The sequence below is a fragment of the Siniperca chuatsi genome, linkage group LG6 (assembly GCF_020085105.1).
Source record: "Siniperca chuatsi isolate FFG_IHB_CAS linkage group LG6, ASM2008510v1, whole genome shotgun sequence".
Classification (NCBI taxonomy): Eukaryota; Metazoa; Chordata; class Actinopteri; order Centrarchiformes; family Sinipercidae; genus Siniperca; species Siniperca chuatsi.
In genome coordinates this window covers 24,017,912-24,032,790 of record NC_058047.1, presented here as the reverse complement: position 1 = coordinate 24,032,790, position 14,879 = coordinate 24,017,912, and the positions used below count along the sequence as shown (strand labels likewise).

The window sequence follows — 14,879 nt, the reverse complement described above, 5'->3', positions numbered from 1 at the left end:
TACATCCCAGTGGTGCATGTTGTCAGGAGTCCACCAGGACCAAGTTCATGTGCCCAAATCTTTTCCAGATGTTTAACAGTCAGTGGAGTCTTTTGACTATTTTTCATCTGTGAGAATGCAGTGAAACCCGTTAGCCTCCCCCCGTATACATTTGCAAACAAAACCAGTGAATATTTCACAAAACTGACAGATGTAGCATAGTGTAACAAATCCACCACACAATCCAACAGCAACATGACTGATTAGTCTGTCCTAGCCAGTTATTTTGGTCATATGCACCCCTCCAGAGGAGACTTCACATGCCCAAATAAATAGTTGTTAATTCGAAAGCGTCCATTGCGATCATTCCAGCTCGTCGCAACCTGGTGCTCTCCTCAAAGAATTCTCTGACCGCAAGAGCACACAATCGATTCAATGTGTTCTCCTCTCTATATACATTTTTTTCCTTTACATTCTCCAAAGCTCTCCTGTTCAGGCCTCTACCAAAAGAGTGCTTTTACAGGAATAGTTTGGCAGCTCGAGAGGCTTGCAGCGCACTGCAGCGGTTTGATTCCTTTTTTGGCTGTGTTCTCGGAGTGTCAGGCAGGAGCACCCTGGCCGTCTGCTCCAGCAGAGAGGAAACACACTTAATTTCCTCACAGCCTCATCCCTCTCAAACCGACACACCGCTTTACTGCCTCAGCATGAAAGACCTCAAAGACCTTTACAGCGTTTACCTATGTTTTTGACATAGGTAAACGTATGTAAATGTATGAGCAGGAGACAGAGTGGATGTTATCCAGCTGTAACTGACATCACCCCTTTGCCTTAAAAGGCACTCTTTACTTTACTGCAACTATGGCTAAACAAGCACCTTCATTCATTACAAAGCCAAGCTGCTGTGGAACCCTTTTGCATTGTATCATAACATACTCTCTCTCTTAGTATGGTCAAAATATCCCTATTTCAGGAAGTATTAACAAGTTTGTGTTGATACACAATCAAGTCATCCATCCGCATTACAAGGCACTGACATATGACTTATCTAAATACAATTCAACAGAATAATAATTTTTATCAGATTAGATTTGCCACTTGTTTAGACATTTGGCAGGCTTCATATTTGACAGTGCATGAAAAGGTCAGCTTGTATAATTTGCAGCTGCATGAATAGTTTTATGGCCCACTTAAGGATTTACATCAAGCAAAGGACAGGAGTCATCCAGACTCTGTGACCCTGCAGCCTCCAGCTCTGATCGCCCAGACCGCTTTGACCACAAAGTGCCGGACAAGGCCGCAGTACGTACACTATGTACCTTGTCATCCCAGCTGTACTCTAAAACAGCACGACCCCTTCTAAAACCCAACCTGCGCCTTGTGTAAACCATTATAAAGTATCTACAAATGGCTTGAGAAGCAGAACAGACCTCCATCACGCTCTCTTATTCTTTGTCTCTGTGGCGGAGCGGGGCTGAATTAGGAGGGAAGTGTTCCTCTGTCGCCATGCCAACGGCCCTGTGTTTTGCTGTTCTGGTCGGAGCCAACTGGCCCACAGAGCGCCGTGCTTCGCTGAGAGAAAACGCTCCAACTCCTCTGTCTGTCATTCTGTAACACAGCATTACTCTTATGTCTCTCTCTCCCTCATTGCCCCGACTTTTGGTGGTATAAATAGGCAAAGCAGTAATGTCTTCCCATTTTCATCCTGAAAAATATTTTCTTTAGGCTGGATTCTGTCTGTAAATTCTTTAATGGGGCAAAAAAGAAAGAATGTATCAGTCAGTTAAACACTGAGATGTGCCAGACACAGAGGGTCTCTACCAGCAGCATCTTGCTTTAATAAATGAAGACCTCAACATCTTAAATAGCCATGTTTACTCGGTGCTGCTTGTTTGTGCTTCCTGAACAATAACAACCTGGGGTGCGTGAGAAACTCATCCACTGTTCCACCGCCTATCGGAGCAAGCTGGGAGCCATCCGCAGGTTTATCTGCCGCCCATCTCGTTAGCTCCGCAGCTGGCTGAAAAGACGGAGCCGCTTTATTAGACTCAGCCAGCAGATGACAGGAAGCACGCAAGGGGGAGAACAGGAAGTAGTTGAGTGTACATAGCCAGTAATGAGGGGTTTCCTTCTGTAAACAACAACATGAGGGGAACTAAGGACGTGCCTGTTCTCTTTAAGATTCTGTAGGTGTTTATAAACAGAAAAAGTGAGATTAGAAGCATAGGCATCGTCTAGGCTGTGCAGCAAGTGGAACAAGGAAAGGCTTTAGTGGGTATTCTGGCTACTTTCAGGCTATAGGCCCATTACACCACTGTATGTTTGTTTCCGCAAACACCTGTGGCTAAGTAACAGCATGACCTTGCCATTTGTAAAACTGATATCCAAATAGTCAAATTGAGCTCTGGTATCACACCAACAACACAAACACGGCCTTGGAAACCCTGCCTGAGATCTTCACACAGTGCTTGCACTAAACCGTGACTCAGACCAGGTGTTCACGAGAAATGCAAGACTAAATCACCAAAGCTGGAAGACTTACGCACCTTTCTAGTCACCAAAAACGAGGTGTGTGTTGTTTTGCTGCTCCTGCACACACCTGGTTCATGGTTTCCTCATTTGTATTCAGCACCGAGAATTGCATCATCGCTACAGTGCGTCAATATGAACTTGTCTGATGCCCCCAAGCAAGAATAGAACGTCAGTCTCAGACTGACAGAATATGAGTAATACTGGCTGTCTGTTTAAACTGCTGGATTTAGTTACTTCTGACTTAGGCCTGATCGATATGAAGAAATGGTTTTTGTGTCATCTGACTGGAAATGTGTCATGTTGGGAATTTCTAAACATTTACTGAGAAGTGTGAGACTTTTGTTGCGTCAGATTTGAACTATAATAAAGGTTACATAGAAAAGCCATACAAAACCATTCAAATTGTACAAATATAAAATCCTCATGCACTCTGGGTCTTTATTTGCTCCTCACTCTCTCACACTCACACATCATTCTCCTGGCTCACTCCCTCCCACCTCCTTTCTATGTCTGCCTCCCTCTACTCTCACAAGAGAAAAGCAGACTAGCAAAGGAGCCACTCCAAGTTTCCAAGAACATTTCAGTATAATCTCACAAGCTGTCTGACCCCTAAAAACCAGACTGCTGCTGCTGGGAACACACAATATTCAGTATTTTACTAATACGAAAAACTGTTTTATTATTCTCCTTCTGCAGCTTCCATTCATTCACTTCTTCCCTGTCAGCTGACATGTTCTCTCTCAGCCTTTGTCCTTAACTTATTTTCAACCCCTCTCCTCCCTGGGTACCCCAGCCCCCTTCCCCTCCCCTCCTCCCTGTTCTCTTTGGCTCTAATTGCACACACACCACATAAAACAGAACCATACTGTTTTCCTTTCCCCCCTCTCTTTAAAACGTAGCACAGAGCGTTTTTCTTATTCCAGCCACACTAACAGCTCACGGCTGCTCCGTTCACCCACTTTCTCCCTGCCCTACTTTCTTTCTTCTTCTATTATTTCCCCTGTTGCTCTCTATCGGGGCTCGTATTTCATATCCAAGTGTAGATGAAGAGGGCTCTCTTCAATCAGCGAGACCTCCTTCTCTCTATATATCTCCATCCCTCCCTCCCTCTTCTCCTTACTCCTCCGCCTTTCGCTCTTTCTGTCCAAGTGAGACGGGGAGTGTTTTTTCTTTCTCTATAGCAAGACAGCTGAAGACATTCTTCTCTGGATTGGAGTGGGAAAGACATTGCCATCAAATGGGATTAGCAGCAGGAGTGGAGGGAGAGGAGGAGGACGGGGAAGGAAGAGCCAGAAGGAGAAAGAGAGGCAGAAAGTGAAGAGTGGCAGAGACGAAATCAGTCAGTGAAAGAGTCAGAGCCAAGTAAGACACAAGCTTTCTACCCTAACAGACTCTATTGTGTTAACTAATCCATCTGACTCCACTGAGGAGCTCTGCAAACAAATGAACCTCGCCACATAAACACAGTCGGTCTGCATTACAGATGCAACGCTAGAAAGAAAACTACTGACTTATCTTTATTAAAGTCACTCACAGTGATGCCACTCTTCTTCGCATTCTCTCTAAAGCAATGAACTCACTACCTTTCCAGAGCCTCCAGCAAATGAATGGGTATCACACTCAGTCTGTCTGTGCTGCCAGAAAACCACACACCCATTCTGAAAACATATGATTTAAACATTAACATGCCGAGCTGGTAGTCCAGGAAAACATGAAAAAAATAGCCCTCACTTTACCTCACGTCTTCTCTTTGTTCCTTTACTCCCTAATTCAAATTTAATAACAAAGTTTTTGGCTCCAGTGCCTTTTGAATTAAAATCAATCAACTCAATAAATCAATAAAATCAATAAATAACCCAAAGAACCCTAAAGGCAATAATAACATTTTCAAAAAGTTTCCTCTCTGAGAGCTAAAAGGTTAAAAGTTGAAGAAAAGCATCATTAAGTTTATCTTTTATCCATTTCCTCATCATTCTATTAGTCCCGCTGAAGTTTGCTTAATTTAAATGAGTTGTCAGTCTACACAAAAAGAAAGGTTTACCTTCAGTGTCTTGGTGTGTTGCAGCTCTGATATTTCCCTGCAGGAGAGTGAACTACACTTGCAGTGCTGCCCTGCCAGGTATGAGGAGCATATATAGAGCGCTGAGCAGCCAGACAGTGACAGACGCAGACGCAGACGCAGTCACTCTCTCTCGCTCTCTCTGCATGAGTCAGTCCCGTCTGTGAGCTCCTACTCTTCAAGATAAAAGCTCCCAGCCTGCCTGAGACCAACCCCTTTCAGAATAAAAGCTCATTTTGTACTGCGGGCTCCTGACTGAGGAACTTCCCTTTGGGAGCCAGGAAACAAAAATAACAACAGCTTTCGGAGTCATAGATAAAGAAAACGTCCATAAGAAAAGCGAGAAATGAGAGAGACACCTATATCTAATTGCTTTTACTCGCCTTTTTGTGTCCAAATTTATATTGTTTCCTAAATGACTAAAGACTAGAGAGACAGGATGATTTAGGAGAGAGAATGGAAGATAGATTTAAGAAATTAATCATCGGAACAATTCTCTCAGTTTCAGGTGACACAATTTAAATGTGTCCATTGTAAGGTAACATTTGAAACAACGCCCTTTCTGGAAATTAAATCCATATTCTGTGTTCTCTTTATAGCCACGTAGAAACATTATCTACCTTTCACATGTAGACAGAGCACAGTGACTATTATCTACATGCCGAGCATATGGAACATAATAGTTTCATGTAACACGTACTGAATTGGACCTTTGGAACAATTTGAGTAATGGAGACAACTGTGTGTGCAAACACTCCCGTCACAACCACATAGATCTGGTTTCATTCACTGAAATATGTTCCCAAATATTCAGTTTCACAATAAAAGAATTTTCTCCTTCATTTCTGTGGGATGAAACAAAACCTTTTTGGGAATGTATCATTTCTATTTTTGTGTGTAATGCCTCTAATTTTAGAGTCGGTGTGCGTTTTCCAGGCTGCTGATGAGTCACAGCGTGTTGATGGAAGGCGGGAGGTCAGGGATCTGGTCCAGTGGGCTGTTGTGTGTAATGGTTAGTGTGTATGTAATTGTGTCTGTATATTGGGGAAAGGTCAGAGAGCCATTGGGACAGGGTCTTCCTCTCTCTAGAGGTGCGAGTCATTCCCTGTGTGTTGACTCATTGACACTTAGAGGCGAGTCAGAGTGAATCTTCTGTGCACTCAAAGTCGGTTCTTGGTGACAGCAGTGTCATGAGATTTGAGTATGTATACATTGTTACACCCTCTAATCAACGTCCACAAGTGGAAGTGGTGTGTTGGTCTGACTGGAAGTGTGTCTAAAGGGAGATCAAGTCTATACCACACACGCAGCCCCACACACCGCTTGCACCAACAGCCAGGGTCAGGATCTAATCAGAGGTTGATTGACCTCATCCGGAAACAATGTGATTCTCTGAGTGTGTGTGTGTATGGTAATGTGTATTTATCTGAGTGTTTCTCAGTGTTTAACATACCAGGGTGTTCTTTCTTGGGAAACACAGCCTGCTTTCTATGAGGGGATCACTGAGGCCTGTTAGTTTCCATGCTGTCAACTCCCAAGCACACAGCCTGGTCTCTTGCTCCCCTCTGTGTGTCTTTTCATCGCTCCCTTTTCCCTCTGCTCACCCCTCTTTCTTCCAGCCCTGTGTCTGTGTTGTGGAAGGTCAGCTCCGACAACTCTCTTCCTTATTAGGAAAGTTTCTCCATTCCATGCAGGTCATTCTAGCCCAACTGACCAATCCAGTGGTTAGTTGGTCTGGTGTCTCAGCCAATCCTGTGTCTCCCATGTCCTTTTAAGGACTGCCCATCTCTGACTCTGAGGGTTGATGTGAAATTATTTGCTTTTCCTGCTCTCTTGTGTCTCTGTTGACTTCATTTTGCTTTTTATTCTGTTGCACAAGCTCTTTCTCTCCCTGATGACAACTAACTTTTTGTTTCTGCCTTTTTTCCATTTGCTGGTAATCAAAAACCTCTTTGGACTGCATTCACTGAAGCGAAGGTATCCATTAGGGAACTGATCCACAGTCAGTGTTTTACTTCCATTTTTAATTAGACGTTTGATGATGATGAACCACAAGCAAAGTTCTCAGTGTGTAGCCAGTACCATATGTGGTTCTTTAACATGCATGTTTCCCACTTTTCATGAAAACCACAAGCAACACCTCGACAAGAAAGTGATTGTTAATACTTCATTAGAGAGTTCATGACTTGCACCTCGTAAACACAAACACACTGCTGAGAGGAAGCTCTGAGTCACAGCGCAGATATGCGACAAATCCTGGCAGCCAGAGCTCCTTGCTCAGCAATGCAACACAGAAAGAATATAGATCCTGCTTTAAATTTAACACCACAAGCCTGAAAAATCCTACTACTAGTCTGATATTAAGACAGACAGCAACAACCAATCACCTGCTGCGGCTTCACACTGTAAGCACAAGTTCCTTGTGTGTGACAGTGGGAGACTGATGAGGGCTGTTGGCAAAGAGCAGTTTGTTGCCTTCAGTTTGCATGTTGTTCCCCTGACAACAGCCTCACTGGGGTTAAAGAGGTTTGGAGTTACTGCAGAAATCATTTAATCTCAGTGGTATGGCAATTATGTCAGCAGACAGGGATTGAAAGATATAAAGTCAAGCTGTATGCAATACAGGCCACATTAAAGTGGATTAGGCCATTCCTCATCTTTATCATTGTAGCATGTAAGTATGCAGAGACTGGAAACATTAAAGTTTTAAATGATACACATGGTGTCAGTACACACTGTTGTTCTAAGCTCCTGTGTGTTTGGGACTCTGTGTTTGTGTGAGTTAAGGCTGTGCAATAATATAATGTTACGGCATGTAGACTTTTGGTGGAATTGTGTGATGATATGATCATATCATCACACAATTCACAAAAAGTTGAATATCATGAATTAATAATCCCAAGCAAATTGTACTAAAAACATGATTTTCATCTGATCTAATATATAACAGTGGAACACAGTTAATTGCATTGAACATCAATTAGATCATTTCATATTATATACTATGATACATATATCAATATCAGAAAAATTATTCTTATTAGTATCATAATAATGATTACAGCAATAACTTCCGGCACTTGTGTGTGTGGCAACACACACACACAAGTGCCGGAGTACTGTGTGTTGGGTCATGCTAATAAGGTCTGACAATATTTTTGCATATGACAGTAACCTCTGATCTATAACACTAGAAAGCTAATTGTTGCACACTGTCTGCTGTACAATTTCCACCTCCTCCCTTGACACAAGCAGATGTAGGTAGACCTCCACTCTCCTTCCCCAGGCTACCTTTGCTTTAGCTGCACTTAAAATATCAGTTCAAAACTCTTTATAATAAAGTGTAGGCACTGCTTACTGTATGTACAGTAAGTCTTTGGTTTGTTTAAATTCACATACACAACTCTCTCTCTCTCTCTCTCTCCTTTTTCACCATCTGGCTTTACGCTACCAACCTACGTCGATTACCCAGTCAATCAGTATTTATTACGGCATCTCTTTAACAAATGAACAGCAAAAAACTTTGAATCATTCTAGAGCATTTGCAAAAACATGAAATCAGTGTAGTGAGAAAAGGTTAAATTGAGGTCCTGTTGAGTGCTGATGTGTGCCTGTTTTTTATCATCTGTAATCTTGGCATACTGAGTAAAAATGAACATACTGTGGAGCTGCATAAAAAAAATAATCTACAGACACGTTGCTAGTAAGTGTTCAACTGACACATAAAAAGCGCTTTGTGGAATGAAATCCGTGCAAGAGAGCAATTTGGACTGTCAGAGTTGATTCCTGGTCTTATGAAAGAGAGATTAAACTGTGGAATGGTTTGAGGATAATTGTTGCCTCTGCTACTTGTGCTTGGTGTGTGACGCCCACACAGACATTATCCCAACCTATAATATAATGCTTTGCCCCTATTATCACGGTCAATATCATGGTGGTCACACCTTCAACATGTTGCACTGGTTTGACACTTTTATCTGTCTCCTCCTTTGTCTTGTGGTCTTGTTTCTCAGTCCTAGTGAAGTGGTTTATTGAAAGGGCTGCTCACTATCATGCCTTGCTGCATCATATGTGGACTTATCCAACAACCTGAAGGTATATAGGTGACTTAGCAACACAAGGAAAGCATTTATTCAACAGCAAAGCTACCATACAAAAATCTGGATATAAAAAATGTGAAAACACACAACCACATGCACGTGTTTTCCTCTTGCACTAGCAAGGAAGAAACGCAAAACGTTTTTGTGAAATGTCACACTAGGCAAACATGTACCTTTATCGATATAGAAAAGCTGACACTGGTCACCAGCAGCACTTACACCTCATCCATCAACACACACTCACAAACATGTGCATGCATGTGCATGAGTGCACACACACACAGACACAGATTTACAAGCTCCAGGTGTTATCAGTCTATCATGAAGTGGCTTTACAGACGGTCACGTGTGTACAGTTGAACCCTGGAGAGCCCTGAACGGAGGGAAGTTGTGTTGTTGAATCAGGAGAGACCATAACTCTGGCCAACATGGCAATGACCTTATGTTGAGATGCATAGTCTCATACAGCTAAATTATGGCTTGTCTCATAGTATCCTCTCATAATATGTTTTATAGCTATACAGTAGCCTTAAATCCTTTCAGGTCTTTATTAAGACTCTTCTGCAGGAAGCCCACTTTATCTTCCAGACCTTCTCACGCAATCAATTTGCAAGATAACTTTTAGTTGCCTTACATAACACATACATGCTTAAAGCAACTGGTAATTTTAGCAAAATATTTTTGCTTTTTATGCTTAATCCTTGGAGCAGTTTATGAGAGGGCAACAAAAACATGCCTTGTTAATTATATCCTGCTTACAGTAGCCTGAAAATAACACCCCCATCAAATTCACCAACTAAAGCAAGTAACCAAATATTATTTGTGTAGAATTATTTTACAAAATGCTGCTAAAATAAGATGAATTCCAGAGGAGAAAGTGCTGCCAATTTGCAATCTATCTATTCTTCACCATGTGGTAAAACTCGGCTTTCTCTCCAAACCTGGGGGTTGGTTCAGATCCAACTGGCCAATCTGAGCCTCTGCCCTGAGAATTTCCTTTGATTCTTATCCTGACGTCTGACATCAACGCCGGGCATCAAACCTACCAACCCTGCTCTCTCTTCCTTCAACACAGAAAAAACAGCAGGTCTGTTTTCACAGCTCAGGTCTCCTGCAGTCCCTCCTGCCTAACAAGTCACACAACGACTTCCTCCATCTCATCAGCTCCGTGTTATTGAAGCAAAAATCATCCCTTACACAGGCTCCCAGTATGTTATTCCTATGATTTAGAACTATTTATTCTAGATTTGTGAACATGAACACATCTCTCCAACACTGGTGTTACAATTGTAATGTTATTTAATGCAGCTGTCCCTTTATCAATAATAACGCATGCTGTGAAAACCCAGAATAACTTTTAGGGATATCTGCATATGAGTAACATTTACTTGTGAGTAAAAGCTTAAATGTTCAGAAATCCAGACAACTTTAGACTTTAGAAATAATTCTCATTAAGTATAGTCTAGACACTCATGTCTTAAGCTAGGTGAACTGCACACTCAGATAATAAAACTCTATCCATACTGATCCCCACTGCCTTTATGTAAATGAAGTAAAACAATTAGGATATTTCATGATATTGCCTTATTTTAAAAATACACAACATAAGGCTCATAGTTTCCACTCTGTCTATTGAATTTATAGCATTTCAACAAAGTGGTTTGTTAGAAAGTCATGGTGCTTATTAAAAAGAACTCCTGTAAAATGTAAAAAAAAAAAAAGCAATTAAAGTAACAAACCAGGAACATTTTCAATGGCTGCAGGCTTTGCTGTGCTCTGCTGATGTTTCATAGCAGCATGTGGCTCACAGAGAAGAAACAATATATCAGTCTGTACGGGATGTGCCACACGACAAACAGGATACAATGAAGTCAATGATAAGGTCTGGGGTTTTAGGGTGAGAGTGGTCAGTGTCTGTTCCTATATGTTACCTAAGGAAACAGAGTGCAGTCTGGCAGAAACGTGACCTTTGGTTAATGGCAGGGCTGCTGTTTTTACTGTGTAATTACATAATTTAAAGGGGAGAGGGCAGGAGGGGGATGGCTTATGGTTTCTAGTTGCTTCACAGTTGGGAGCTGATTGTTTTTAGCAGCGTTTCCGTGTTGTTATTGTGGATAAACTCTGAGAGAAGCAGCTTTACTGCCTTATTCATCAAGTATAGAAGTCTGATCTAGAGACAAACGTCCATTTATTTTCCAGTACAGTATCGCTAAGATCAATCTCATTAACTATATTTTTGCATGCCACAAAAGAAAACTTATTTATCAAAAATTGGTCATATCTTCCCATATGTAAGATTTGAAATGTAATATTACACTATTATTGTGACATTTTCAGTAGTACAATAAATAAAAAGTAAAATAGCAAAACTAAAATCTCAAAGGCTAATTGGCTCTATATAAAAACTGGATGACAGGAAATTACATTTCATGTAGGCAGTTCCTCTGTAATCACACCAGATCTGATCATCCAGGGTATGCACCAACATGCAAAATTAATGTATAGTATGTCAATTATAAATGATCAGCTGATTGCTCTCAGTTCTTGTCCAACTGCTGCCTCTGATTTATCATCCTACAGTGTAAAATGATTCAGAAATGGGATGTGCCTTAAAATCATTTCTGCAGTTGTGTCTGTGTTTGCTTCCATGATAGCTTGATTAATGAGGCTACATGTGGCGCCACTCAAATCACATACAGAGCATCACCCTCACAACCAAATATTTACCTGTAATTTTCTGTCTCCTCCTCTATATTCTCAGCTCTGGAAGCACAGAATTAACAAGTCATGACATTTATGTCAACATATATCGTAGCATCCATAAGCAGGAATCAAATCCAGTACACATGCAGTGGAAATTGACTGTGCAATGCAAGAACAAAGCTTTACTGTACTGTAACCAAACTCTAGTCGAAATGCAGCCTGTCATAACCCACTGCAACACTGTTAACCGTCTGCTTTTGATGGGCTATACTGCGCACATTGTTCAATACTGTGACAGTCAACATATTATAATCTTAGAAACCTCTAGGGAAAAAAATCCCTATTTAAGTAAGTTTTGCCAAACGATAAGGGAAAATATTAAGAGTGCAAAATAAAAGAAGAGCAAAAACAAGACTAAGAGGCTAGTGGCTCTGTGAGGTTGTACTTAGGCACAGTGGTGCTTTGAGCTAAATGCTAACATCAGCAATGCTAGCATCTTGATATTTAGCAGGTATAATGTATACCATTTTAGCTTAGCAGGTTAGCATGCTAATATTTGCTAATTAGCACCAAACACAACGTAAAGCTGAGGCTGACAGGAATGTCTTTAGTTAAGCAGAACTACTGACCTGATGATGGTACTAGATGAAAGGTCAGGGGATCAAAGCTTTTACAATACCTAATCTGGGGACTATGAATGTCTGCACCACATTTTATTGCAATCATGAAAATTCAGGGGATCACCTAAGTCATTAGGATTCATCATCTGGGAACAATGAATGTTTGTACAAAGATTGGTGCCAATCAATCAGTCCAATTTCGACCTGCTTGTCGCACTAGAGAAAATGTCAGGGGATCACCATAGTTATTACACTTCATCCATGGCAAACCAACTGATATTTTTTTAAGGTATTTTGCTCTTACCCACAAATGTCAACTTCATGGTGGCGCTAGAGGAAAAGTCAGGGGATCACCAAAGTAAGTAGGATTCATCCTGTGGGAATTATGAATGTCTGTACAAAATTTAATGACCATCCATCTAATTAAAGATATTTCTGTCTGGACCAAAATGGTGGACAGACCAATCAACCGACATTGTCATCTCAGAAGAAAAGAAATATCTCCAACCAACCAATAGAGTGCAGGAACACACTACAATTGTGTGTGGTCTGCAGTCAATTATCATCAGAAATGCATCAGTGAGGAATATGCTAACCATGTAATCACAATGTCCCTGATTCAAGTCTTTCTTTCTCTCTCCTTATTTCTTGTCAGCGCTCTCTGTATGCTTTATATTAAGGCAAAAAATGCTTTAATGAAAAAGAACTGCATCAGCAAGTGAGATAAAAATCCATGCGCAAGAGGCTTGTCCACGGCAGATATCTCAAAACACAGGACCATTTAATATAAAGCCATTCAATGCCCAACTCTCTTCTAATAACACTGACATCCTACCTGATCCCTATAGACCTCACAGAAAGGTGCTCAGGAAAAAAACACAACGGCTCTGTCCTGGGCTGGGCATGCAGTCCGAGGTCAGACATAAACAATAGGAGCCATCCAGCAAAGCCACACAGATCTGTTTACAGCCACAGACAGGCAGCAGCTGGCGGACTCACCCTGGCAAACATGATGCCACATTGACACCGACATAAAGGCAGGGGAATGCTTTTGTTCGAAAAAGGCCTGGGATTCCCCTTTAACCCTTTCACAAAGCTGAGACACTATCATTGCCACCAGACCTCAGACAGGCCTCCCAGTCTGTCTCCCTCCCACCAGCCCTCCCTGGTGACTAGCCTGCCCCCAGGGTACAGACACATGGGGATACAACAGGTACTCACAGCTTTGGTTTAGGCTTGGTAGGCAATGGAGGACCGTCCTTCCCAGGGGTTGGAGACAGCTTGCCTGGGGATGGAGGTGAGTCTGGTGCCACCTGGGCTGGACTTTGGGCCATGAAAGGGACAACTGTCATAGGGTCTGACTGTGGCAAAGGTGGAGGTGGAGGTGGGGGTGGTGGTGTGGTCGCTTTAGGTGGGCTTGGTGGGGATGGTGGATTTGGGGGTCGGCCATTCTGTATAGACCCCTTTCCCTTATCTTTGTCCTCCACCTCTGAGCCCATTTGTACTGGAGGCAGGGATGACACACTGGGCCAGATCTCAAGCTCCTTGATATGGAAAGCCTCAGTGCAGGGCTGAGGCAGCGTCCTGGGTGGCAGCTGTAGGAGGCTGATTTCTGTGGGTGGGGGAGGAGGGGGGAAGGCTGCCGCATCCTCAAACCCTGAGCTATCACCAGACATGCCATTACTGGATGAGTCCTCAGCTGCTGAAAGAAACAAACAAGAGAAAAGTGGAAAATGTTGGACTTTAATGTTTAGTTTTTCTTCTGGCCACCACATACCTCAGTAGATGCAGATTACACACACACACACACACACACACACACACACACAAGACTGTACAGTCACAGCTGATCTGATCTAAAGTAGCAGCTGCGTCCAGTCAGGCTGATGCAATTCCTGTTTATTCAGCCTTTCCTTTAACTGTGCGATGAGTCCTGTACTGTACTGTCTCTGAGGATACACACAGAAATATTTGTGTCCTGCTGTACTCACAAAGAGCTGCTCATCAACTCACACCTCTCACTCCTCTCCATACAGACCACACAATAATAAACACAACAAAAGATGGTCATTTTGTTGAGACATACAATGTAGCTTTTATAACTGATCCCAAACCACACAACCTCCAGGGAATTAATGGACTATCAGTGTAACCAAGCCCTGATTCATTTGCCAGATTACATTTGTTCTGAAAAAAAGATTTTGCAAATGAGAAAATCTGCATTTCCTTTTTGCTTAATTTTACAATTTGATATCCACCTTTTGAAAACAAGATCTGCTCTTACATTGGAAGCAATTTAGACAATATTCAGTAAGAGAGTAACAATTTAGACAATATTCATAATCAGTTTTGCTTAAAAATGGTGGGGATTGAACTTGAGACTCACCCTTTGATGCTACTGTTTATATACATTATAAATGACCATAAAGGTATACAGTTAAAAGTAAGTGATTCTGTGTGGAATAATGTTATTCTTGTTTGATGAAAGATCCTTTGAGCAGGGCTGTTCTGTTAAATGCCCCTAAACTGTAGAAAAGCAATAATGTATAGTCTGGGGCATCACCAATAGGTTGCTGAGTTGGTTTATGCTTGACATCATCAACTGTTATTGAAGCTTGAAAATTCAAATATTAGTTAACATGCCCCCAAAAGTCTTAATATCCTCTGAATTGAACAATAGTTTTCAAAACTGCCACACGAACACATATTAGTGTGTGAAATTAATTAGTGAGACCCTGAGTTATTGTGAATATTGACTGGCTTAAACATGTTTTGTTTATTTGGTGGCTCTGGCAGCATGCTAGTTAGCTTAACGGGGTGTTGTGATGTAGAGTGTATGATTTGTTGCTGTCTAAGGCGAGGTAGCTGAGGATGATTGTTTGGTCATTG

At 41.8% G+C, this 14,879-nt stretch overlaps 1 protein-coding gene across 7 annotated transcripts in view; it reads right to left on the bottom strand.

The window, feature by feature from the left end:
- palld (palladin, cytoskeletal associated protein) overlaps positions 1–14,879 on the bottom strand; it is a 57,597-nt gene that overhangs the window by 12,201 nt on the left and 30,517 nt on the right. For 4 of the 7 annotated variants that reach the window (XM_044199752.1, XM_044199758.1, XM_044199757.1 and 1 more), the window contains 2 exons: positions 13,212–13,692; positions 11,395–11,430 (listed from right to left, as the gene is read on the bottom strand). In XM_044199752.1, the coding sequence (XP_044055687.1) occupies positions 11,395–11,430; positions 13,212–13,692 (517 nt within the window). The remainder of the gene's footprint in view (positions 1–11,394; positions 11,431–13,211; positions 13,693–14,879) is intronic. The other 3 variants (XM_044199753.1, XM_044199754.1, XM_044199756.1) reach the window with 3 other exon arrangements.